Here is a 26,141-nt window from a genome sequence, read left to right on the forward strand (position 1 = left end):
CTCAACTCTTTGAAAGAGTCCCAGATCGCCGTCTCTTACTGTCACCCCAGCTCGCTGGTGCATTTGTTTTTGCCCCAACCTGTCGCTCCGCCTCACCCTCAGGATCAGTCTGTGCTGCTGTTGTCTGTTACCAATCTCTAGGTCATTCTTTATCTCTGTTAGGCCCTGTCTACACGTGTACACATATATAGATATAGATATTTTCCCCTCTGTTTAAAAAAAAAAAAATATCAAAACAAACAAAATATCTCCGTCCACACTCGAACGCAAAAATTACTCCAAACGCTCGCCGTAATATTTACACGTCACAAGTTATTGTTGGTGGGGGGCTGGAATTCCTGGTCCAACTGCATGACTCTGCTTTCCTCAACTGTCTCTTTACATGTATAAATGATGAAAGAGAGGTCATTCAAGTTCAAGTTTAATGTGTTCCTTGCTTTGTCCTCCTGTGACTGTAATATTTTTCAAATGTAAAGTAGTAATTGGTACGAGCAGTGCTAGCAAAACGTAAAAAGGCGGTAGTTCGCCATCTTTGTTATTGTTTTTGGCGCACGTTCATTACACAAAGCAACCAAGGGCATGCGCGAAATGAGGAGAGGATGTCATCCTTTCCTAAACGCTCCGTTTTACACGTCCACACCGACACAAAGTAACCAGAGTTTTTAAAAATCTGCACCTCAGAGGGTGTTTTCAAAAATATCCGTTTTTGTGACCCAAAACTCATGTGGATGATTGGCCTATATTTTTTAAAATATCAGTATACGTGTAGACGGGGCCTTAGCTCCTCATTCCAATTTCAACGATTTTAATAAACATGATGAGAGCATTTGTGAAAACGTTTACTTGTAACTCCGCTGGAGAACCGCCAAGCTGTCAGACATGTTTCTCCTATGAGGTAGTGCGTCGGCCCAGCCAGCAGACGGGCTGAAAAACTCAGGTGTAGTTTAGAACCACGGTGTTTACGAGGCTCTATGCTGGTGTAATCCAAGTAATTGTTTATTACAGGCCTCAACCTATGTTATAAGTCATTACTTTCTGGTGCCCTCATTTTTTTGTTTCCTGTCTGGGTGCCTATAACACCACAATCTAAGCTCCTCCTTTCCTAAATGTATATGTTTTACTACACATTGTGAATGATATTACATATAATTATGTTATTTTCTGTGAGCAGCGCAGTTGTAAAATACACGCATGTGCTATTAAGGATCATTAGAGCTTTGATGGCGCAGAGCTATTCCTCAGTGACACTCCATCGCCTGCGCCCATAAAAACTCTGTGCCGAGCCGGTGGGGGAGGAATTAAAGTGTGGCACGGTGCTCTAATAGCCACTTCCTTAATCAGACGGCTGGACAAATTGTAATCATTAGCACTGTTAGTGAGCAACGTGCATGACATGGGTCTGGAAACTCGTTAGTTTGCTGGAGTGGAGGAGGAAAGAGGAGGAAAGGAGGAGGAGGAGGGCGCTGTCACACACTCACCTGGGTCTGTTTGCAATCAGGCACTTCAATTAGGGTTTAACTGAGCGCTGCACCAGCTTTTTGCACCAGCAAAGGCCTTGCGTCATCTCCAACCACACATGGGATGCAAGCCCTCCCTAACCCACACAAACTGTGATTGCATTTACAGCCATCACACGTGCGCACGCGTGCTCAGCGGGGCGCAGCTCACACTCTGATTCACTCTGTAGCTTTGTTGTCCTTCTGTTCTGTTGCCACGTGAAGCTCTTCGCTGGCTGCGACAAAAGGCAAGTGAGCTGTCGGAGCGGTGATACCTGCGCATCCTGTTTGACGTAGTTCCGTTTTGTAAGTCTGCCACTTTCACTGCCTGTGCATCATTCTCGAAATGTCGGGCCACTTTGTCATCTGTTGCTGTTGAATGTTCATGTAACAAACAAATAGTCAGGGAAACATTAAATACTGAGATCATCTTCCTGCTGTTTATTGTAAATGAGAAACCAAAAAATCTCAATCTCTGCACACACTACCAGATATACTGTAGAGACGACTACAAATACTGTACACAGAAGACACACGTGTGCGCGTCGTCACAGCTGCACATGCTTGAGCAAAGCTAGCATCTGTCCCAGAAACATCCGTCAGTGCCTCCACATCTGTGTGCTCCGGCTCAGGCCTTTTGCCCCCCCCACACCCCGCACACGTTCCCCTCAACTGGGCTTGGCCTCGTGCCACCCTCCCCTTAGTCCTCCAGCTGAGTGATACATGCGCTAACCTCAGACAGCCATACAGTCCTTTTGCCTATTTAAAGTAATTCCAAAAAGGGGAAACGTGATACGGCGGGTTTAATTTGAATTTTTTTTCATCGAGAGGGAGATGTGGCGACGGCCCTAACAGCACTTCTAATGGCCCTAATGTGGAATGTGTTGTCACGGTGACACATGTTCAAAGTGTTTTGTTCTCGCATGCTCACTGAAGCAGCAAATGCCGCCCAGCAAACTGTGTCTCGTCTGTCTGTGACGTGACTTTCCTTTGAAACTTCATCACGGCTGGGCATTATTGATGCCGACAAATGGAAGCATCACATGACGGTGACTGACACAACATATGCCAAAGTGCTTTCACAGCAATTTGGCTTCATGTAAGCTTCCATTTTTGAGTGTTTTTAAGATGTTGTTCAAATCCGGTGATGATGTTGTTGTCTTGGCGTCTTCAGTGACGGCATCATTCCTCCCCCCCACCTTCACCCCTAACTTACCCCTGCCCCGAGGTCATTAGTCATAAGCATGGAGGGGAGGGAGGGGAGGGTGGATTGTAAACAGAGCAGAATGGATCCTATTGTTAGCCCCGCAGGCCAGAGGGTGCTGTCTCACCCGGGGAAGTATCGCCATTTGGACCACGCTTGCAGCCAAGTGTGTTTTCTTGGGTGTCCATGTGCAGTGTAAGTCCCTTTCTGCGACATGTGCGTGTTAATGTGTGTCCGCGCAGACGTATCACCACGGCAACTGCTCTTTTTTGGTTTTTCCATCTAAGCATGTGATGTGACGCAGCCTGACACCACCACATGAGCATGTGAAACTTGTCACGAGCTCATTTGTCAACTTGTTGTCTTCCATCACATATTCTTTCCTCACTGTTGCCTCTAAAGGTATTTCCATATGTTGGCCTCTCCGTGTATGTGCTGCATACGTGTGTGGGTGTGTGCGTACACCGGAGACGTCTTGTCCTAATCTGTATTTATGTACTTGCGGTCAAATTAATACAGATTACCATAATCATATCTGGCTGTGACATGACATTGATTTCCGGCCAGCTCTCTTTCATACATCTCTGACTCCCCTTTAAATCTGGCCCAGATTGTTATCCAGCGAGTGAGCACACCTTGTTTTCAGGAGACCTGCATGGGCCTGGGGGGAAAATCAGCCTTTAATAACTATGTAAGGGAAAAGACTCACCCTGCCAAAATGGCAGCTGCCCTGTATACTGTTCAGCTGGCAAAGCAACAGCCAGAGAAGGAGGGAACGGGATTGGGATCCAAGCAAAAAGTAAGAGTGATTTTCTCCCAGACCTCCTGTTGCAGAGAGACAGCATGTAAGAACGTGAGGAGAGGAGTGTGAAGAGGCTTAGCCGAACCGTCACATTCATTCTCATCATTATCCTCTGATGCACTGTGCTTCGTAATAAAAAAAAAATGAATCTCATATCGGAGCGAAACCATCTGTACAGTTTGAATCATCTTGCTCGACCTCACGTTTCGACCTCGGCCTGCGAGCGGTCACATTAACGCTGTGACCCAGACCTATCTCTCTCTGTATGCCTGCCCTTTTTCCCTCGCTGCGTTTTACAGGGTGTTCGCAGTTGTATGTTTTGTTGTAAGCTGAGTCTTGAGTCTGAGCAGAGTCGGAGCTTGGAAAGGGAGGAGGCTCCCAGCATGTTGGAAACCACAGCACCACCGGCGCCAACTCCAATGAGACGTGAGTTATAGCTCCGGCTTCCCCGAAATCAAATAAATAATCTCTCCCGCATTTATTGACTTAAGCTCTCATTATGATTTGCAGTCTCTCGATTATTCTGACGGGGCAAAAGGACTCGCTCGCTCTTGTCACACTTCCCTAGACACACGCACACACACACGAACGTCACTGCTGATTTTCAGACACACCTGTCACCTGTTTTTCCATTTATATTTGTCTGGATTCTTAATCATTAAGTAATTGCAGCAGGGCTATAATAGTGTAAAATCAGAACATTTAAGCAGCGGCAGCGTCCGCCATTCCTGCTCACAGAAGCAAAAAACATTCAACCTATAAACACACACACACACACTCTCTCGAAATGAGTCCTTGGTAGCAACAGTGTTACAGCTATCAGAGCCTCTTGGCCATGTGTTGAGTGCAATAATGGTAACGGCAGCGACAGGCTCAGCCCATGCTCTCAATTAGGGTCCCCGAGTGCTAGGTGTGGAAAGGTGTCTGGCAAAGCGCCTGACCGCAGCACTCAAAGAGCACTTTGTCTGCGCACCTCACACCCACCGTACCTGCTCATGTTGTGGAAACAGCCCAGCGTTGTCACACAGTTGATTTAATAAAATTGGATCCCCAAAATGAGACTTCTAGTGTTTCAGGGGCGCAATACTCGTAATGGAAACACACACACTCCCCCGCCCCCGCCCTCTCCCTTTGGCTTTACAGGCGTCCTTCCAGAGTCAGAATGAGCGGAGGAGACCCGGGGTAAACGGATACTTCCCCACTGTGAGCCCAGTAGTCTGGGTATATATGGCTAGAGTAGCCCCCACGTCCATCACGAGCTCATATCTTTAGCCACAAGCCTGGCTGTTGCTGCAGCTTACAGACTTGTTAAATGATGATTGCGAAAGCAGAGAAAGTCAGAAAAGGAAAATAAAGGTAGCGCCGGTGTTGCTGTGGTTTTGTAAGTTGGTTTTGGGATCGGTGGGGAGTCTGTTTAGTCTCCTGCTAGCTCAGGCTGGTGCGTGACGTTTCAGGACACGTGTTTACAGCAGTGACATTTAATAATCGCCTCAATAACAGACTGGACTTTCTGGACGTACACGGATGCAAGGAAGTATAATGAAGGGAGCTGAGATCAACCAGTGTTGGTTGGGAAGGAAGAGGGATGATCAAATTGCTGAAAGAGAGTTGGCAGTATTGAAGGACTGAGCTTAGAATGAAGGTGGTAGCAGAGCCTACACACACTTGAAACTGATGACATGGATGACGTATTCTTAAAGGCCTAAAAGCATGAAAGGAAGTTAGAAATGGCAGCTCTAGTCTCTGCAGCCACAGAGCATCTTCATTCACCGCTTCGTCCCCTTTGAGATGCTTTTTGGTTATGCATGCTTTTCATTGCCTATAGAGTAGGGCTGCCAAAGTTAAGTTAATGCAACTTGCAGTTTTTAGGTTGTAGCGGGCTCAGTTTTAAAGCTAAAGTGAACAGAGAGTAACATTTTGGTTGCCTAAAAATTTATTATTCAGCGGTTGTTCTTAGCTCCGCCCTCTCGTGTCACTTCCGGTTGCAAAAAAACAAGATAGCGACGGCCAAAATGACGAACTCAAGGCTCCAAAACAGCATTCAACAAACCAATTGGTGACGTCCCAGTGACTACGTCCACTTCTTGTATATACAGTCTATGATACAAACTTTAGCCTGAATCCAGACCTCTGAATCGCCGCCCACGCCTCTGATTATTTGATCAACATGACGATTCAGTCCTGATGACTCATTATTACCATCCTACGTTGTGGACATCATGTAGGCTGGAGCTGCTCTGCGTATCTCTGGACAGATTTCCCGTTGCATGTTCTGATGATATAGCAACATTGTGAACAGATGATAATCCATATGTGTATTCCACGCTGTCATATTTTCTTCTGTGCATACTGTGTATTGTCTATCTTGGAATGATTTTTCTCCATCTTGGAACAATATGTATAGCTCTGGCCTGCAACTCACGAGACTTTACGTTTATATGCAGTATATGGCCATTTGCAGACTCATTGGTGTAAATACAATGCACATCTTTTACTGTATGTGCTTCTTTAGATGTACATAAAGGTATCTCCCTTATATTCTGCATATATTAATGATGTTTTCATGATGGTCCGCTCTCTGTTTTACTATTTAAATATATCATTAGGGGCCTTTAAGGCTCATTTTGACATTAATATTACATTAATACTAATATTAATTTCAGTGTAGGGATGAAAAAGATGTGAAGCAATGCAGTCAGATCGCTCTCATGGGAGAGGCGTAAGGTAAGGGGCGGTGGGTAAACAGGTAAACGCCCCGCTGTCGCGTGTATTTGTTTACCCACCAGTGTGTGTTGACACATAGATATTACCAGGGGACTCCTAGATCAGGGGTGGGGTGTTAAGAGGTGTGTGTATATGTCTATGTGTGTGGTGCGGTCTGGTGGGTTTCCAGGCCCTTTAAAGAGCACACATTGTGGTTAGCAACTTAGGTGTGACAGAGGCCCCTTATTAATGTAAGGAAAATGACCCCTTAACTGCTGGCAAGGCTTTTACTGATAACTACAAGTGATTTAGGAGAGATTTACATCACACTTTTCTCTTTACGTGCTCAAAACAACATCATTTCTAGAGCAGTTAAATTCAAATTAGCTCAGATGATGTTCACAGATTCATTCCAGGTAGTCAAATTAGAGGCGAGACTTTGTAACCTGACCCGCCAGATGGTTTGTAACACAGGACCATCTGAGAAGTCGTCATTGGAAACTGTTTGGGAAAGAGAAGGCACTTTCAAAGACATACTTGGCAGGTGATTAGATGAACCACCTGTCAATCAAAGTCTTGCCGAAGCCAGTCGGAAGAAGAGCGAAAACATATTCGAGAAAAGCCTTCAATGCCGTACGTTGCTCTTCTTTAAATGAAGAAATACTCTCCTGTTCTTATTTAACTGATGCTATTGCAGCATCTACACTAACCTCAAGAGCTGCCATTATTGTTTAGAACGAACAGTCGCCACTCTGTCGTCTCACACACCTAAGCCACGTCCGTAGCTGCCAGTAGCAGGACGCTGATTGGTCGGTGCTCTGACTTCCCGGACACAAACTCATTGCTTGCCTGACAACATGGATTTTGATGTGATTCAGCGATTATGGCGTGATCTCGTGACATCGGCTGCCGTGCAAGGTAAGAGACTTTGACCACCATGAGTGAGATTCTAAACAACCGCACTGGCTGGGACGACCATTTACGCGAACATGATTACGATGCGGTCGCAAATTTCAGGCATGCTTGTTCCACAAATGGTTTTTTAGCTCCCACCAAAATATGCTATCTTTAAAATGTGCTTTTCTCACACTCAGTATGACTGTTTGGCCTTACAATAGTGTGTGTGTGTGTGTGTGTGTGTGTGCACATGTTCATACATCACTCCGCTATCTCCCGCCTCTGTTCCAAAATGATTTAGACAGGTTCGTGAGGTTAAATCTCGCGGCCTACGACATGGAGGTTTACTTCCATAATTACACTCTGCAGGGTTATTCGTGTACTTTATGAGCCTGAACTTGTGACCTTGGATGCATCGTGGAACAATTTATGATTTCTTTTTTTTCTTCCCTCTTGTACATGATAAACATCTGCGAACCTCCCCGGAGCCGACTACGATGACAACTCGCAGCGAAGGAGGTTCAAAAACTGAAACGGCAGAAATCTCCCCTTTCCTCTCTACCTCCCTCACCCTTTCCCTGTCCTCTTATCCCTCTCTTCTTCTTCTTCTTCTTCTTCTTCACTCCCATATGTTTCTGTAGTCCTTGGAGGTGGAGGGGGGGGGAGACAAAGAGTGTGTGTGGGGGGGGGAGATAGATCCTGCTGCACATCTGAGGTTTATTTGGCCTTCCCCCTGGGGAGTGCGGTGAAGCTCTGCATCTCAAGGAAATTGCCAGCGCTCTCTGGTCGGCTTGGCATACACTCAAACACACTCTCACACAAACACTCGCACACGTACACACACACACACATTCTCCTCAGCTGGCTTAAGTCCCCCCGTCTTCCTGTCACAGTGGCAAAGTTTGTCCACTTTTCTAGCCCTCAGTGCCACAATCCTTTGGTGCATCTAGCGCACATTATTTCAATGTATAGTCTTTGTCTCGACAATGCACTCCTCGCTCTGGAAACCCCCTCTATGCTTCCCGAGGCATGTCTGAATGATAATTTTGATACCAAGCAGGCCTTAACTCGTTGAGGAAAAAAAAATGTCTTCAAGGAGTCAACGCTAGAAAACGCTCTGTCAACTCAAAGACTTTGAAGAAGAAGGTGGCCATTTGTAAAGCAAAGACTGCACGAGATTGGAATCTTAGTAAAAAAACAGCAGATGGATGCCACCAAAATGCCAAGCTGTTTATACTCTAACATACAAATACTGTACAGCCACATACACACACACATGCAGAAGAATTTGTCTTTGTTTAAATGAGCAGCATTTTTCCCTTTTGTCAGATGGACAAGTTAGATCGTTGCCAGTCTTTGTACCTCACCCCCAGACTCATTTGTCTACTTCAGACTCCCAGCTGGTGAAGGGAGGACACAGAATGATGCCACCTCACCGCTCAGGCCTTGACTCCCTCCTGCTCCCATCCCCCCCTTCTCCCTGCGTATACTCCCCACCTGGCTGCCATTGAGGTTAACAACGCAGGAGCAGATCATAGACAGGTGGCTCTTCTTGTGACCCGGACGTAGTTATGCCCTGATCCCCTGCGACCCCTGACAGGAAGTGGATCGCCGGCCGAGTGACCTCCCCTGGTGGCCCTTCCTGTCCCCGTGTTGCCTCGCAGGAGGAAGGAAGGATGCGGTCTGTTGTCCTCAGGCGCCGCTCGCTCGCTCTCCCCTCCTCAGCCTCAGACTAGAGAAACCAGATTATTGATTCCAGGCTCTCTTCATGCTCACTTTTTTTTATCTCCTCCTTTTTGTCTCTTCCATTTCCCATCTTTTTCTCAGCACCCACTTTATCCCATTTTGACATCATTCCTTTCTTCTTCGTCGCCTTCGTCTTCTCTGTGCCCCTGTGAGACGCATAAGTAAATACTGCGGACATTCGCAAACCGCAATTACACTCAAGGGGCTAACAAGACCCTCGATTTATAGACCCCATTTAATTTATTTCTGACACCGACTTGTTTATTTGTGTTATTGTTGTTTTATTTGCCATTTGTTTACATTTTATGGAAGTCATTTCATGTGGCGAAGAAATCCCAAAGTCAGGCTTCTGGGTTTAGTCTGCTCTCAAATGATGTGCATGCACGCTGTGAATTACAGGACACCATTTGGTGGTAGTTAGGAGGAGAGAGAAGGGGACTTCCAGGCAGACAGAAAAGAGACCTCGCTAACAACATCAAACGTTTTTTTTGTTCTGGCTGTAGTTTAAGAACAGGAACTCAAACCAAACAAGGTGAGAAGGTCATGAAGAACTTTTGCTAACTGCTCAGAAAAAGACTTCTACCTCCTGTGGGGTTTCACTGCTTATCCGTGTTTTCCGTCTTAGTAACATGAGAGTACAACATCACAAACACGTCACACTCTCCATTGGATCTAATGATGCAGGCAGAGCAGGTGGTTCATTGGTCCTAGTCAATGTTGCAGCCACATATGATGACATTGTTGACCACATTTTGGTCTTTTTCGCTGTATTTTTAATAGGACTGGGAATCACCAGAGGTCCCACGATACGATATTATTGTGATACTTAAGTCACGATACAATCTTATTGCGTTTTTAAATGATATGCAATTTATTACCTTTTTTTCAACCGCAAATTACGCAGTTTGTCAACATGTGTTTCATCTAATAAGATACAGTTTTCACTCTGTTCATCTCAGAGTTTTCATTCACATATCTCTGATTTCAATTTATTTTTATATAGTGTCAAATCATAACAGAAGTTATCTCAAGATGCTTTTCATATAGAGCAGGTCTAGACCGCACTCTATAATTTAGAGACCCAACAAGAGATGCCCCATGAGCATACATTCTTATGTGAGCTCATCTTGAGGTCAAAGGTCAATGGGACTCCTTTGGAAATAGTCATGCCAGTTTTTCCTCACCAAAATTTAGCATAACTTTGGAGCGTTATTTAGCGTTCTTCCTGACAAGCAAACATGACATGGTCCGATTGTTAAGAGGTTAATAGTTTATATAATAAAATATTGATACTTAACGTCCGTGTATCGATACAATTTTGCCACGCAAAATATCGCAATACTATGCTGGATTAATTTTTTTTTCCCCCACTAGCACCGCTATGACACAATGCAGCTTTATAAATATAGTTATAAATGATAAGAATTTTAAATCACATAAGTTTGATTCTTCATATTCCTGTTCTTTTGGAAACATGCTAATTCAATTTATATAAGGTGAAAATATAAACCTATAAAGTTTATAAGTATCTATAATGGTGTACGGACCATAAAGTACATTACTAGATCTAAAACAAAGCAAACAGGATATGAGCACTCCTCTTTGTCACTTAACTCTGTTTTAATTGTTGTGTCAGGTTATATAATGTAATTGTATTGGGTTATATGTCTTCAGTGTTTATTTTTGTTAATAATAAATACATAATGAATAATTTCAGTCAACTTGACCTAACTGTTTTTTTCTATATTAAATTCAATTAAAGAGATCAGACTTAAAGAAGGCGTTGGAAAAGGATACATAGGATTCAAATGAGAGTAGTACATGATACCCATTATATAACAATTAGTTATTATTTATATACTGTAAGATTTGAATATAAATGAGCATTTGTTGATTGCTTTAAACTGGACTCAAATGCAGCAGTTTTGCAGGAGCTAGTCGTCATGGAAAATCATCAAATTTGAACATAACGACAAAGTATTTGTGAGCTCTAAAACAGCAGGAACAACAAGTCTTTTTTGCAGTTTAACCTGTGTATATTTTGCAAATTAAATCAACAAAAAGGACCCCTTCTTTATCACTCCCCTTGTGTCTTTAACAGAGAAATCCAATATTTCTTCTCATTGAAAGTGAATCCTATTCATTGTTTAGTAAATGGCAACATAACACGTTCTACAAGACTTTGGACACACGAGAGGACAGCAGGGAGAGAGCGTGAAGTGAGATGTTGTGATCCCACAGGTGTTTCTTTCCTCTCTGTGATGTGAGTCTGCAACTGCATTGCCACCTAGTGGGAGAGGAGCTTTACTGTCCTCAGACTGGTGCGGTTTAAATGAATTATTCAGTAAACAGAGTAGTATGTTATATAGAAGTTAAAGGAATGAATGACTGCAGGGTGTCTGCCACCATCATCTCTTTGTTCATTGGCTATGTCAGGTCAGACTGTTGGCCTGTGACTGTGAAGTTTTCCAGCTGAGCTAATCCATCCATTCCTCATAAAAACATCAGAACCAAAACATCAAGCCAGTGAGTTCACATCTGGAGTTTATGTGGGAGATAGGCATCAATATGTCAGGCCTGCAGGCCGTAAGAGAGCATCCCATGTCTTCGCAGAGGCCAAAGACACTGAAAACTGTCTCAGTCGGCCACAAAGTGAGAGAGAGAAAATGCAAGGAGGGAGGGTAAAGAGAGAGAGAACATGTTGTAAAAGCAAGGGGAAGGTTTGTTTGGCCACGTTTTGCTAATTGGTCTCAGTGGTGCAGCTAATGGTTTTAGGTTTATGTCCAAGCTCCACTGAAAAATAAGTGGGAACCAATGAAGGCCTAGCTGCTGTGTTTTATGCATCATTTTGCAAGCGAAGGAGGAGAATTTGAAAGTGCATAAAATTGAAAATGGAGACTGAAATCACCTAATTTAGAGCCACACATCCTGTTACTCCTTCATGTTTTAAACAGATGTTAGGTGAAGTGAATTTGGAGCTGTTTAATGCATCGCAAGCTACTTCAGATTTTCACACCCCGAAATGTTAAGTTTGAAGATCGTGAAAAAGCTTTCTGTTAGCTTCCATGTCTGTCCCCGTCTTTCAACACCGTCAGGTTATAAGTGGCTCTTCATGCTGACCCTCACCAGTCCATTTTGTCCGTCTTTCATCGACCGGAGCTGAGGCATGTGTGCGACAAAGCTCTGCTGCGGTCAGATGGCATCTGTCCCTTCAATAATCCCGGCATTATCGATGCACATCAAAGCGTTAGAAGCTTGCATAATTGAGTTAACGAGTGTGTTTGGGACGTAACCTGATCCTTTATTCCCCGTGAGGGCCGCGGTCACAGTGTGTGACCACAGAAGGAGGCGAAGGGAGAGAGAGGGACAGAGTGAGAGGGCCCTAAAGCCCTGCAACAACTGTGGGTTCACGCTGTGGTGCCTGGCAAGCCGCACAGCGCCCTGGGCCAGTACCAAGCTAATGAAAAAACAACAGTGGGGTAATGCTGGTGCGGAGCTGGGACCGTAAGCACCGTGCCCACCGCACAACTGCCCCGGTCAGCACTGGCACTGGCCGCAGAGCCAGTTGTCACGGCCTTAATCCTGCCTGCCGAATGACCTCATCATTGCCCGCCTGCCTCCCTGCAGCTGCTGCCACGGCTCGTTACTGCAGCAGCACCGGAGTGACCTCACCTACACAAAACACAGACACACAATCACATGCAAAGTAAGCAGATACACTGGTGCAGCGCCCAAAACATGCAAAACCTTAAAGGATAAATTCAACCAAATTGCATTATAGATTAGTCTACTATAGTGGCATCAGGCCATGCAGGGGGAAAAAAAGACTTTAAACTTTAACAGGAATGTGTCTTTCCAGTCCCGCTTACCCTGGAAAATTCACAGAGCTTGCTGTGGGCGGTTTTGATTGGAAGAGCTTTCAATAAAAGAAATTGCCCCAGTGAAATCTGTCCTCAGCGAGGTCTGTGGATTGTCCAGAGTAACCAGGGCATTGTTTCTGCATGGGAGACACATCGCTATTTCATTTTCCAATGCTTTGATGATCAAAATGTCATTCACCTCCATTGTATTGGTGTGCCAGGGGTCGTTGCAGAGGTGGATATCTCAAAACCAGCCCAGAATTATATACATATTATAAAATATAAAATAGAAGCGAGCACGTCTCCAAATCTTGAACAGTATCAGGTGCCAGGTAGTGGTAAGAACAGAAGAAACAAATCACCGGCACTCACAGATAAAGAGTCTTTTAGGTTTATTCTGGGCAAACAAACAAATGTGTTTCAGCTATAAGCCATCATCAGCGTATCAGGCGTATAAAAACCTCAACATTACAAAGACATTCCGCGTGTCATGAAAACGCATTTTAGCCTTTTCGCATTTCATTTGTATCCCTCTTTTGCGTGTTATTTTTATGCCACGCAACAAAACTACAGTTATGGCCGCAGTTAGGTTTCGGCAACAAAACCACTTCGTTAGGTTTAAGAAAAACAACATTGTTGGGCTTAAAATAAGTACGTAAACAATGTAACTGAAGTACAGAAAACACATCACAATCGTTGGTCAAAACTTTGGGACACAATGGTCTTTCGGTTGAACGTCCTGTGTTTGTTGGCCCCATCCACCTCCCCTCCCACCCAACCTTAAGAAGTCTTTCTCACTTTGTTATTTTACATCACTAGCTCTGAGCGTAGCGTATTTACGTGGAAGCGTTTACATTACAGTCAATACAAACATGGCGTACAAATGACACGTCAAAAGCAAGAACGGCGTTCTTATTGCGCGCGAAGTGACTTGCGATTGCCGTGCAACCAGGATGATATAATTCCTACTGTGCTGGTGACGATTCTGCACATCATGATTTACTGTACGTCCAAAATCTACTTTCAGCCCCAACACAGGAAGCAGAGTGCTCAATATGTAGTGCGCTGAAAGGTGGGGGTTGTGAAGGTGGTGGTGATGGTAGATGGGCGTGTAGCACGTCAGATTTTCATGGTGATAACCGGAGTTCACATCATGTCCCAGACCTGCAATTAATGTTCACGACTTAATTACCAAAACCATGATCTCTCCCGAACATAATATAAAATACACAAATCAGGCAATCCTGTTGAACCCTATAACCTTAGCCATACTGTAGACAAGTTGCAATACACAGATATTGTATTTTAAAAATGTTGGCGGGTTGCAGAATTGTCCAATATCGACATTCTTGTATTGCAAATAAAACCAAAACTACAATACATATTGATATTTCTTTGTGATTTGGCTGTATTGACCCTTTAACTGCACAAACAGCAGCAATTCCAACAACACATGTACATGTATCATGTAAACATGAGGCTAATTTACATATTGTATATACATTTGCATGGCAATTCCATATTGCGCTCATATCAAACAAGATCAGACTGTTCTGTACATACAGACAGGCACAAACACAGATGTACATAGTGTCCATGAACATATATCCACACATAGACAAACTGGTGTGTGTGTGTGATGAAAATAAAGAGACACTTGCTCTGTTGGCACCTCCTCCAATCACACACGCCGCCTCCACTCCTTCATCCCAGCTGTCACAACTGCAAAAACTCTACAAATACACACGCACGCTCTCGCATATTCACACTCACCCACACACACACCACTTTTTCCTGCTCACACCTTTTCCCGCTCACCATGGCTCGCTCCAGTTGGTGCTTGTGTGCCCACTCTGTGCCGCAGCTTGTATGTAATGTGTGTGTTTATGTGTGTGTGTGTGTGTGTACAAGCGTGTGTCATCGTCTTTAATTGGCGCAGTTCCAGCTGAGCTCAGACATGTATAGTGCCCACCTCTGGTCCTGCAGCATGAGAGGAGAAAGTGGACAGTGAGTCATGTGTATTTTTTCTAGACTCCTCTAAGCTGTGAAAAATTACAGCCACCTAAAACTCAATCTGTTCTGTGTCTGAGAGAGGAGAGATGATTGATATGACAGTGGGCGATTTAGACACGCCTTGTGGCGAATCTCTGCTTTTTCTCTGCCTTTACGCCCCTCTTTACTTTTTGCTCCAACTCGATACGACTTTGAAACCGTGTGAAATTCACTCCCGTGCTTACTCTGCATGTTTTGGTGGTGTCCGCGCGCTCGGCGCCAAATGCTTCCTGTTTGACAGCAACGCCATGTGCGAGGTCATAAATCTGATCACCACAGGAACAGAATCCGGTGACACTCTCGCTCGCAGGAAGCACCCTAGATTAGCGAGGATTTATGGTCGGGCCGCGGATAACACACCAATCACTTGTTGTGAATGCACCCAGTACCCTCTCGCTTAAGTTGACAGACATCTCTGCAAGTGGAAACAAAGGTGTCTCGCACTTTAAATTTATCCGTAGAAACGCAGAGCAGATTTAAATTAAATTTAACTTAAAGGGCTTATATCCAAATAAATAAAGGGTAGACTGAAATAAAGGGCCGATATTGGGGGAAAGTGGGCCTCTGGTAGTGATTATTGCCCTGGTAGAGTTTTTCCATCCTGGTACCCTGGCTCAGACTCTCAACGTCTGGATCTTTTAAAGGGTCCGCGGAGGGTTGGGCATGTATTATTTTCAACACTTCAGATTAAACCCTGCTACGGCTCTCTGAGGCCTTACTAATGTGCAGACCCCCTGCTGGGTTACAGCGAAATTAAAATTGGAAGAGAAAAAAAAAAAAGCGTTGACTGTGAAAACAGTGTTAAAACAGAGGTGGAAATTGCATGTGTGACACTTGAGATGCTGCGATGACGTCTTTGGAAAGGTAATAATTAACGCTGTCACCTTTTTTACGACGTAGAGGAAAGAGAATTAAAGAAATTTGTACGATGACAGATTTGAAGTCAGGGCTTGGCTTCATTGGTTTAGCACATTAAAATATGGCGAGATTATTGAGTCAAATGAACACGCCAAGGCAATTTTTAAGCCACCTGAACACATTGTTTTTGCAAAGGCTCATTTCTCTTGTACTCGTGTTACAGTATATACAGTAGAGGTATTGAGCTCTTGCATACACAGTACAGTGAGGACTTTAAAATTTTACTTTGATAATTCACGCATCACCATTTCGCTCTCAGGATGGAATTCAGAAATTATCAAATTATTATATCAAATAAAAATTCAAACCCAAGTTTGAGTCGGTACACTTATAGCAGCAGCAATGAAACTGCATTAAAGATTTATCTGAAATTAAAGTATTTTATATCAAATATGCCTGATAAAAAATGTATAATCTCTAATCTAATTCATCCTCATAATTAAGTGACTTTGTTGCATTTTTGATGTAGTGCAGCAGTGGTGCCCAACCCTAATGGGTCATAAGTTAAAGAGGATCTATTATGCTTTTGTGCTTTTTCCCCATTTCCTTTAGTGTGTTATATAGTTTTTTGTGCATGTAAAAGGTGTGCAAAGTTACAAGGTCCACACCAAAGGGAGTTACTCTCCCCCACAGAAACACTGCTCCTGAACTGCCTGAAACGCCTTGCTTGAAGTCCCGCCTTTTGCTTCCGTAACGTGGTGATGTCACCAAGTAAGACATTTGCATAATACCTGCCTAGTGGCTAGTTCGACACACCCTCAAACAAAGCTAGTTAGAGCGGAGCTGGATCGGAGTCCGAAGAGTTTGGTTCGGTTGACCAATCACAACAGAGTGGGCCAGCTGACCAATCAGAGCAGACTGGGCTTTTTGGGAGGGCGGGGCCAGGAGTTCAAACAGAGCGTTTCAGACGGAGGGTGAAAAGAAGTGCTGCAGCACAGCCGGTATGAGAAAAGTTAAGCGTGTTTTGAACATTAAAGCATGTAAACACGTTCTTGTAGAAACCCAAAATACAATCTGTACCTGAAAATAAGTCTAACAGCTCCCCTTTAAACCTGAGAGGTTGATAGATGTTCAACAGGAAGGAAAAGAAGAAGATATTTAGTTATGTTTCAGTCTTTTTTCTCCTTTTCTCTTTGTTCTTGTGAAATATGGAATCATTTTATCTCTACAGGACTCTAAAATAGTCTAACTGCTTATAGTCGCTTCAAGGGATCATAAGAAAAAAGGTTGGGAACCCCACTGTACTACAATAAACATCATCCAGTGTGTAAAGTAATTAATGGTGTTTATGACATTTTTAGCATAGTCTATGTAATGCTGTCTCCATAACAGACTTGATATGCATCATAGTTTTCATAAATATGTGATAACTGTCGCAGAGTCAAAAGTCTGGTTTTTCATAATCAAGATTGTGGAATTAAAGTGGAAGTTATGGATACCTCAAATAGAATAACACCCACTCACACAAAGAACAAGTATTTTTGGTTAAAATAAAAAAACACATTGCCAGTTATATTGTAAAGATATAAACTCTTTTATATATATCAAGTTTCACATAGCAAGCAGCACTCATGCCACCCGTTTTCCTCTCCCTCACACACACACACACACTCTCTGTTTCTCTCATTTAAGATGCCTCGGGGAGCAAAGAAGTGCCAGGCAGTACCAGTCCACTGATGGCTGCTCTCGCCAAGGCCTGACAAACAGGGATGCCGGCTGGCAGGACGCCCTCTCCCCTCCCCTCTGCCCCTCTCCACGGCGCTCGGGGCCGCAGGCAGCTGAGAGAAAGAGCGGCCAACAGATCAACAGTTGCTGCGACTTTGGTTGAGCGACTGGCCGGGCTGCTGCACGCCACCCAGCCCACATTCAGGGCACCTGACCCTGGGTAAACTGACAAATGCCTGGCCTTTGGGGTGCGCCTGCAGATTGATGTGACCCTGAGGGCGTTATGACCTCAGCGCATCGGGGACACACATCCATGTTCCCTGTCAAAATGTTTTTTCAAAGCACCTGACGAAGTGCATCTTACGCTCACCAACACTTTTCAGGCTTATTGTCATGGAGATGGAACAGCTCTAAGGATGCTTGCACCCTGGAAAGAGTGCGGTAATTTGCTCCTAATTAACATGTTGAAATGATGTGATTTGATGCATTCTTCACAGCTGAATCACACATTTGATTTACGGTGCATGACACTGGGAAAAAAAACAAAGTTTGATCACTGCCTTGTTAGCTTAAGCAAAGAAACGGCACATTTACTTGATTAGATTTCTCTCAACTGCCTCCACAGTTTGTATTCATAGACCGTTTTATGCTGCCATGTGCTGCCTGTTGGCACACACAAGCCTATATGGTTCGCATTATAGCCTCGCAATGTACACTTTACGCATCGGGCATATTTAACTCATCTTGACAAGGCTGTTAATTTCTCTGAAACCAGGGACGGATTCCAACGTCTCTCTCTATCCACCACGTCCCCTCTTCCCTCCAAAATGCCCAGCTGTTGCCACAGTAGACAGCTGCTTCAGGGGTAGAATGAATCTCAGCTGTTGAGGGGAGTTGCACAAGGAGGGGAGGGGGGAGGTTTGGTGGATTTTGGGGGTTTGTATTCCCTCAAAACCAATGACAGTCCACTCTACTCTGCACTGAGTTGGGTGGAGTGTTGAAAAATGCTGACAGATAGCAGATTTAGGGACAGAAACCAGAGGCTACAGCTGTCTGTGTGTTTACAACCAGAACTGCTCAGAAACTCCGGGGTCACATAATATTTTGTCCCCCACAAAAAAGGTCTATGTAGAATAATTTCTTCTTCGTTTGGCAGTTGGGAAATAAAAGAGGAATAGCATATGCTGGGTACTTTGATGTTAGATTAAACTAAAGTTATATTTTTCTACATCAAAAGTTTACCACAATGAATATTTGCCACATAAGGATCCAATTCAGTAAGAGGTGAACATACTGTCAAGCAGTGGTGGAAGAAGCATTCTGATCTTTTACTTAAGTAAAAGTAGCAATACTACAATGCAGAAGTAAAAGTCCTGCATTCAAACTCTTACATAAGTCAAAGTACAAAAAGTATTGGTATCAAAATATACTTAAAGTAGCAAAAGTAAAAGTCCTCATCGTGCAGAAGAGCACATTTTAGAATCATATAGCCTATGTTATATTACTAGATTATAATCATCCCTTGCAGCGCACTATGCATTGCAGCACTTGTTGCAGCTGGTAAAGGTGGAGCTAATTTTAATGACTTTATATACAGCTTGGTAGCTTAATCTATAATAATTAGGGCTGTCAAAGTTACGCAACAATAACATGGTAATGCAAATTTGTTTTAAGGCCAATAATTTCTTTAACGCATTAATGCAACTTGGGATTTTTAGGTTGTTTTGGGCTCAGTTTTAAAGCTAGAGTGAAGATACTGGTATCATATGAAACTAGAAAATGCAATAAATCAATTGAAAACAAAAACAATATCTGTCATTGTTTTGTGTTAATTAATTTCCAATAATACATATATACATACGTTTGCATAAAGCAGCATATTTGCTCACTCCCATGTTGATAAGGGTATTAAATACTTGACAAATCTCCCTTTAAGGTACATTTTGAACAGATAAAAAATTTGTGATGAATTTGCGATTAAATATTTTAATAGATTAACAGCACTTATAGTAATACAACATAATGTATTAGTTTATTTATATTTGATATTAAAAATCTAAATCTGCAAAGTAACTCAATTTATCAAATAAATGTAGTGGAGTAAAAAGTACAATATTTCCCTCTGAGATGAGTAAAAGTATAAAGTAGTATAAAATGAAAATACTCAAGTAAAGTACAAATAATTCAAAATTGTACTTAAGTATAGCTCTTGAGTAATGTACTTAGTTACTTTCTACCACTGCTGACAGTCTTAAACGTGTTTTACGAGCTGTTTATCGCTCTGGTGCTTCTTTCTGGATTCGCTTTCAATCTGTTTGATTTACGGTATATTAAATGGAGCCTGGTAGTATTCACGCTGTAAAGGTTGGAGGTAATACAATCTCCTGTTGTGGGGAGCATACGAGGCCTCTGGGTTGTGATCTCTGAGCGTATTCTAATGAGTGAGGACAGCCTGGCACTTGATCAGAAAGGCGGTTGTGTCATACACAAATTTCATACTGCATAACAAACTAGATTACAGAGGGAGGGGGGGAACAACAGCATCTCATTACTGGCCACAGAGGATCAGCCTCTAACCAGAATATGCTGCTGCTGTTCTTTGTTGCAAATGTGGACAATATGTGGACGGCCGCTAAAGAGTGACATCCTCCATGTCATAGAGAGACGTTTGAGCTGTGTTGTGAATTATAACGGGTGTGGGTAAGAGTCACAGAGAGGACATTAGTGACCATCTTTTGGACCGTTCTGCTCTGATCACAAGCAGCTTGTTGATGGAGGCTGAAGGACGCTGAACTACAGAGGACTACCACTAATGATATATCAGATCAATGAGCATTGTGTGATATGCAGCTCATATAACATGTGACAGTTGTTGTTTCCCTCAGGACTACAGCCAGCCTCCACTACACTAGACGTAGATTATTTTCCGTTTAAAACAGTGATTGTTTCTGATTTAGCTCTAATCATTTTATAATAATCACTTTTATTTATTTTAAGGGACAAAGCTCCTCAACACTTGAACTTCACTTTGCTGTTGTACCCTGTTTTATGTGTGACTTCCTATATTATATTCCTATATCACCCTCTTGTGGTGCACTATTGAAATCACAGCCCCAGCAAGTTCCACAGGTTGCTGTTTTTCCATTATATAAATAATGATCATGCTAATAGAAACAGATTAGGTTGATGGCTTACATTAACACACCAATTATTTGGCAATTTCTTGGCTTCTCATTTACAGTAAGTGAATGGACGGCACATTTATATTATATAGAAAGTTTACTTTCTTCTAATCAGTCCCGGTCTCAAGCTGCGCCTCATACATACATAGTAACCTAACATCTAATAATAATACTAATACATCAGATTTATGTAGTGCTTTCAAAGTTCATAAAGACGCTTTACACAATGTAGAATAAAATAAAGAAAAAAAGCAGTAAACTCTTTAATACAGACCAAAAAAATAAAATAAGAATAAAATGAAAGAAAATATTAGAATAAAATGGTGTCAACTAGGAAATCAGTTGCGATGTGAAACCCATTCATGAAATAGTAGAGAAAATAAATAGTCATCATGAATATGTGCAGACATAGTGATTGCATGGCTATCATCATAATAATACATTAAATTTTCCACATTGTCACTCTATACAACAGAAAGTATGAGGTCGCTCTATATTAGGGCTATCAATCGAATACAATATTTAATTGCGATTAAAAGCAAATTAATGACACATTTTTTATCTGTTCAAAATGTATTTTAAAGGGAGATTTGTCAAGTATTTAATACTCTAATCTATATGGAGTGAGAAAAATATGGTTGCTATATTAAAATGTATGTATATATTTATTACATGAAATCATTTAAAGTAGTAGTGGGTAGAATTGGAGCAAATATGATTAAAAAAAAGTTATATTTATAAAACGGTCATTATATCCTGACAGTAGTGCATGAGACAGGTATTCTGAAAATAATCATGTGCCTCTGTGTCCTCCGGTGCTCCTAACGGCATCTGCAAGATTTCACAGACCGGAGGAAAACAACCAATCAGAGCTGATCTGGTGTCTGCCGTCTCTGAGCAGCTGTCAATCACTCGCAAACTCCGATCAAACGGTCAAACTAGGCAGCGCTGATCAAATATGAATCAATATTCTGTTACTGTAATGACTATTTCTCTCCTCACATGTTTTCAGAAACATCTTGCAGTGTACTGTTTAGCAGTAAAATGAGAGAGTTTGTGACCCTGCAGCCATGTTGAGGTCAGTTGAGGAAATACCAAGCACCACCCACCGGCCGGAGCACAGCCAATAGGAACGCTCTCTCTCTGAACAGACCTGTGATTGGCCAAAGTTTCCCGTCACAGGCTAGATTTTTTAAAGCCTGAAAACAGAGCCATGAGGAGGTGCAGAAGTCTAGTTTTCTCTCAGAACACTTAAATTACAATATGCTGAAAGGTTATTATGGAATTTTTGCCCAATGATGCCAAAAACATTTTGCCTACTGCAGGTTTAATTTATAAACCAGATTAATGCAAGGAAATATCCATGGAAAAAAATATTTTTAAAATATGAGAAAAAAAACCTACTTTTGACTCATAAATGCAGCCGTTTTTCAGCACCTTGAACAGCGTCCTGTGCCTCTCATAATCATCGTCATATGCACAATAATTACAGCAAGCAGTCGTTGGCAATGGAAATCTTGGGTGTCAGGTACCCTTCAACAATGCTCATTAAAATGTATATAAAATAGGAAAATCACACAAGTAAAAAAAAAAATGAGAATCAAAAACATAAAATAGTGCAAGTAGTAAATATAAAATAAGTAGGCTAATGTAAATATAAATGTGTGGCAGTAGGCTATTTTAATTTCATTTCCTTATATAAGCTACAGGTGAAAGTTACCACAGTCTCTACAATAGTCCCATAATATTGAGGACTATGCAGTGAGTTTATAGTGTGAATATGAAGGACTGAGGCTGTTCCTCCAGTGTGCCAGGTGCAGATCCTCTGTGTGCTGCTTGTTGTGCGCTCAAGGTGGAGTCTTTGTGCCACATCACATCCAACGCGCACTGTTGAGAGCTGTAGTCCTGAGAAGAGCAAGCTGTCAGCAGCAGGAAGCAGCTCAACAACAACAAGGGAAGCGAGTGCATTTTGTTTTTTGTGCATTTTGGGACAATTTGCCTCCTACTTTGAGTCGAGCAGGTGTCTACTTGAACATGCACTCAACGACACGCAGGTGAAAACAAAATCTGCTAATTCAAGTTCTTCTCCAAAGCAACTTTTTAAGCCATCTGGAAGATTTTTATTTTTTTTTGCTTTAGCTAAAGATAGTTTTGAAATCTTTGTTAAAAAAAAAATGTCTCGCAAGAAGGCAGCCAAAGGTAAAGCAGCGACCAGCAGCAGCAGCAGCAGCCCGTCTGCAGGAGGAGGCAGCCCGGCCGGGAAGACAGCGAAGAGCAGCCCGTTGAAGAGCAGCCGCAGCCCGGCGGGCATCGTGCAGATGAACGGTGTGGTCCATCCATGCAGACCCTCCATCAGCACCAGCAGCGAGTTCTACGACATCGCTTTCAAGGTATAGGACTTAATTAGTAAATGCATGAACATAATCTTTAATTGTTGTATCATTTTACACCAAAAAGAGTAAATGAGAACTAGAAAAGCAATTTTCTGAAGAAATTGCGATGTGAATGCAGGATGCTGAAGAGCTGACGCTATAAACTGTAATGCTGGCTTAAATGTTGTGAGAAGAAGGTGAAGTAGTAGGAATAGATGGGAAAGTGGGAATGGGTTTAATTTGTATGAATATCATTGAAAAGTTGAATAATACCAATAGTGTATAAAAGATATGGAATATTTGAAGGTTTTTGAATAGCTGACACTAAACTGCATTGCTGGCTTTCTAAATAGTTAGTTCTGAGTTCCCTGTTAACAAAGTTACCTCCTTGGGCTTTTATTTTGAAAAAATAGGTGAATCCCTAGATTTCCTGTTCTAAGATGTGGAACATTTTACAGTTTGAATGGAGTTTCTAGGTGAAAGTATGAATGAGCTGTGAAGAGTTGAAAATGCTTAAAAATGTTTAAATTCTGAACATTTCTTCCATTCATTTCAATGGAGAATTTTTGATGAATTATGGTTAATAATTCTGAAAATATGAAAGTTATGAATGAGAAAAAGTAACAGCCATCATGTCCTAATTGAGCTGCACGTTTTGATGTTTGAATGGAGTTTCTATGTTGAAAAATGTTGAACGAGTAGCGTTGCAAAAAAAGTGGTGTGACGAAAAATAAAAATAAACTCAGTAGAATAACATATGTTGTGAATGCTTCCAGCATTCACACCAATAAAAGGAAATACACAGAGTAAAATTCATGTGTAGCTTTTCCTTGTCCTCGGTTTTTACAACCACCTTTTATTCATTATTAAACAGCAGCCAGCTCCTGACACCAGCAGCTGTGTCAATAGTGGATCGATAACCTGGAAAGGTGCACACACACCGCCGCGCAACAGCTAACAAACAAATCAACTGGTTGAATGCATGTTTGTCCTCCCTGTAGCAGCAGAAGCAGCAGCAGCACATACTGTAGTCTATTACTGGGTTTTGCATTCACAGTGAGCGATTTGTGTTCTTCACCTCACCCATAGTGGAGACCTGTCACCTCACCACAACACAAACACAGATCCAAACACCCACAGATAGTCAGTGCGTACTCCAAACACAGCTTCAAGGGGCCACCTACTCTGTGTTTTGAAGCAGCTGTTTGATGTGAGTGCATCATGTCTTTTGTGTTTTGCAGAATAAGTGGATTGATTGTTCCATCCAAACTGTAGATATTCTAATTTTGGTCAATTGTTATTTGCTGGGTGCAGTTCACAACATCCTTGCAGCCAATAAATTAGGCTTGCACCAATACCAACATCGGATATTGGGCCGATACTGACTCCAATAGCTGGGTAACAATTGGGCCGATCTATTCATATCAATTCAATACTGGAATTTGAATTCCTTTTTTAATGCTTCAGTAGGTAGAAAGTCTTTGACATCATTGGGCGAAAATTCCATAATAACCTTTCAGCATATTGTAATTCAAGTGTTCTGAGAGAAAACTAGACTTCCGCACCTCCTCATGGCTCTGTTTTCAGAGTTTAAAAAATCTAGCCTTTGACGGGAGACTCTGGCCAATCACAGGTCATTTCAGAGAGAGAGAGCGTTCCTAATGGCTGTGCTCCGACTGGTGGGCGGTGCTTGGTATATCCTCAACTGATCTCAACATGGCTGCTGGGTCACAAACTTTCTCATTTTACAGCTAAACAGTACACTTCAAGATGTTTCTGAAAACATTTGAGGCGAGAAATAGGCATTACAGTAACAAAATATTGATTCATATTTGATCAGCGCTGCCAAGTTTGGCCGGAGTTCACGAGTGATTGACAGCTGCTCAGAGACGGCAGGCTCCAGCTTGGCTCTGATTGGTTGTTTTCCCTCCGGTCTGTGCAATCTTCCAGATTAGGTGCACTGGAGGTCACCAGAGTACACAGAGGCACATGATTTTTTACAGATTACCTGTCTCATGCACTATACTGTCAGGATATAGTGACCATTTTATAAAAATATATATTTTGTAATCATATTTGCTCCATTTCTTCCCACTGCTGCTTGAAGTTTTGACCAATTTGTTGTTGCTGTTATACACTGGTATTGAATCGGTACTCGATATCGGACGACACCCAAAGCCCATGTATCACTATCGGTATTGGGACTGAAAAAGTCAGATCGGTGCATCCCTACAATAAATTATCAATTTCAGAAAAAGCCACTTTCTCCAGATTCAACCCGGGCTGAATGAAGCATGATATACTGCCACGTGTGACTTCATGTCGTTATGTGATCTAACAAGGAGCAGCAACATGGCTGAAATCTAATAATATTCCCTTCAAAGTCTTCCTAGATCCAGCGGTAACATTTAGTTCGATGTTGCAAGGCGGGATCAAAAAGATGTGGCGCTTTGCAGAGATGAACCCTCCTTTCTGATTTCATTGTGCCGTGTTTCAGCATTTACTGTTCCCTCTGATCGCCGCTCTGCTTTGAGTCAGGGAGAAAATTGATTGTGTTTTATTTATAAAACCCTAAGAGCCTCCTCCTGCACACTGTGAACATGGAGCTCATCTGGAGAAGAGAAAGCATGAGAGAGAAGACATAAAACGGGCGCAGGGATGAAAAAATAAAGTTGAAATAGGGAGCGAACAGAGGGCGAGATCTTCACACTCATTACCCTTTGCCCCATTTTACATCCGTTACATCCAATCATAGTCTTTCATCTCTTCTCTGCTTCCTCTGTGCACCCAAGAGGCGCTTTTCATTTCCAGGGTCTAGTCTACGGCATCACAGTCCCTCAGCTAACCCGATAACAGTAATCACATCAAACCTTTAACTTCATCACCGCTCTGAATAAAAAGAGAAGGAACGCAGCCCAAGGTCTGTTTTGCATTCGCGCACACATGCATGTATGTGCATTTAAGATGGTTTTATACATTCACACACTTACAGAAAGGATCCAAGGACATCATCCACTGGTGGCCATAAATGAGCAGTCACACACTCAATCACTGGCCAGGTACCAACATACCGGGACTAATTTAGCTGAATGATTCAAATGTCCTGTTTTTTTCTCTGAGGACAAGCAACCAGACTGATATAGAATTAAACATGTGAGCAAACCTGCTCACCTACATGTGTTTTTCTTTTTCAGTTTTGTCTTTATCGACCAGTCAGACAAGTCTGAAGTTTTATCCCTCACAC

At 42.4% G+C, this 26,141-nt stretch overlaps 1 protein-coding gene and 1 long non-coding RNA gene across 2 annotated transcripts in view; both read left to right on the forward strand.

Moving 5' to 3' along the window:
* The window catches only part of LOC141781105 (uncharacterized), a 73,996-nt gene extending 53,602 nt beyond the window's left edge, over positions 1–20,394 (forward strand). The window contains exon 4 of the long non-coding RNA XR_012596775.1: positions 17,311–20,394. This is a non-coding gene — a long non-coding RNA (uncharacterized LOC141781105). The remainder of the gene's footprint in view (positions 1–17,310) is intronic.
* A 1,938-nt stretch (positions 20,395–22,332) lies between these two features.
* LOC141781112 (ras-related protein Rab-26-like) overlaps positions 22,333–26,141 on the forward strand; it is a 78,608-nt gene continuing 74,799 nt past the window's right edge. The window contains exon 1 of the mRNA XM_074656638.1: positions 22,333–22,915. Within this exon, the coding sequence (XP_074512739.1) occupies positions 22,700–22,915 (216 nt within the window). The 5' untranslated portion in view covers positions 22,333–22,699. The remainder of the gene's footprint in view (positions 22,916–26,141) is intronic.

The sequence above is a fragment of the Sebastes fasciatus genome, chromosome 13 (assembly GCF_043250625.1).
Source record: "Sebastes fasciatus isolate fSebFas1 chromosome 13, fSebFas1.pri, whole genome shotgun sequence".
Taxonomy (NCBI): domain Eukaryota; kingdom Metazoa; phylum Chordata; class Actinopteri; order Perciformes; family Sebastidae; genus Sebastes; species Sebastes fasciatus.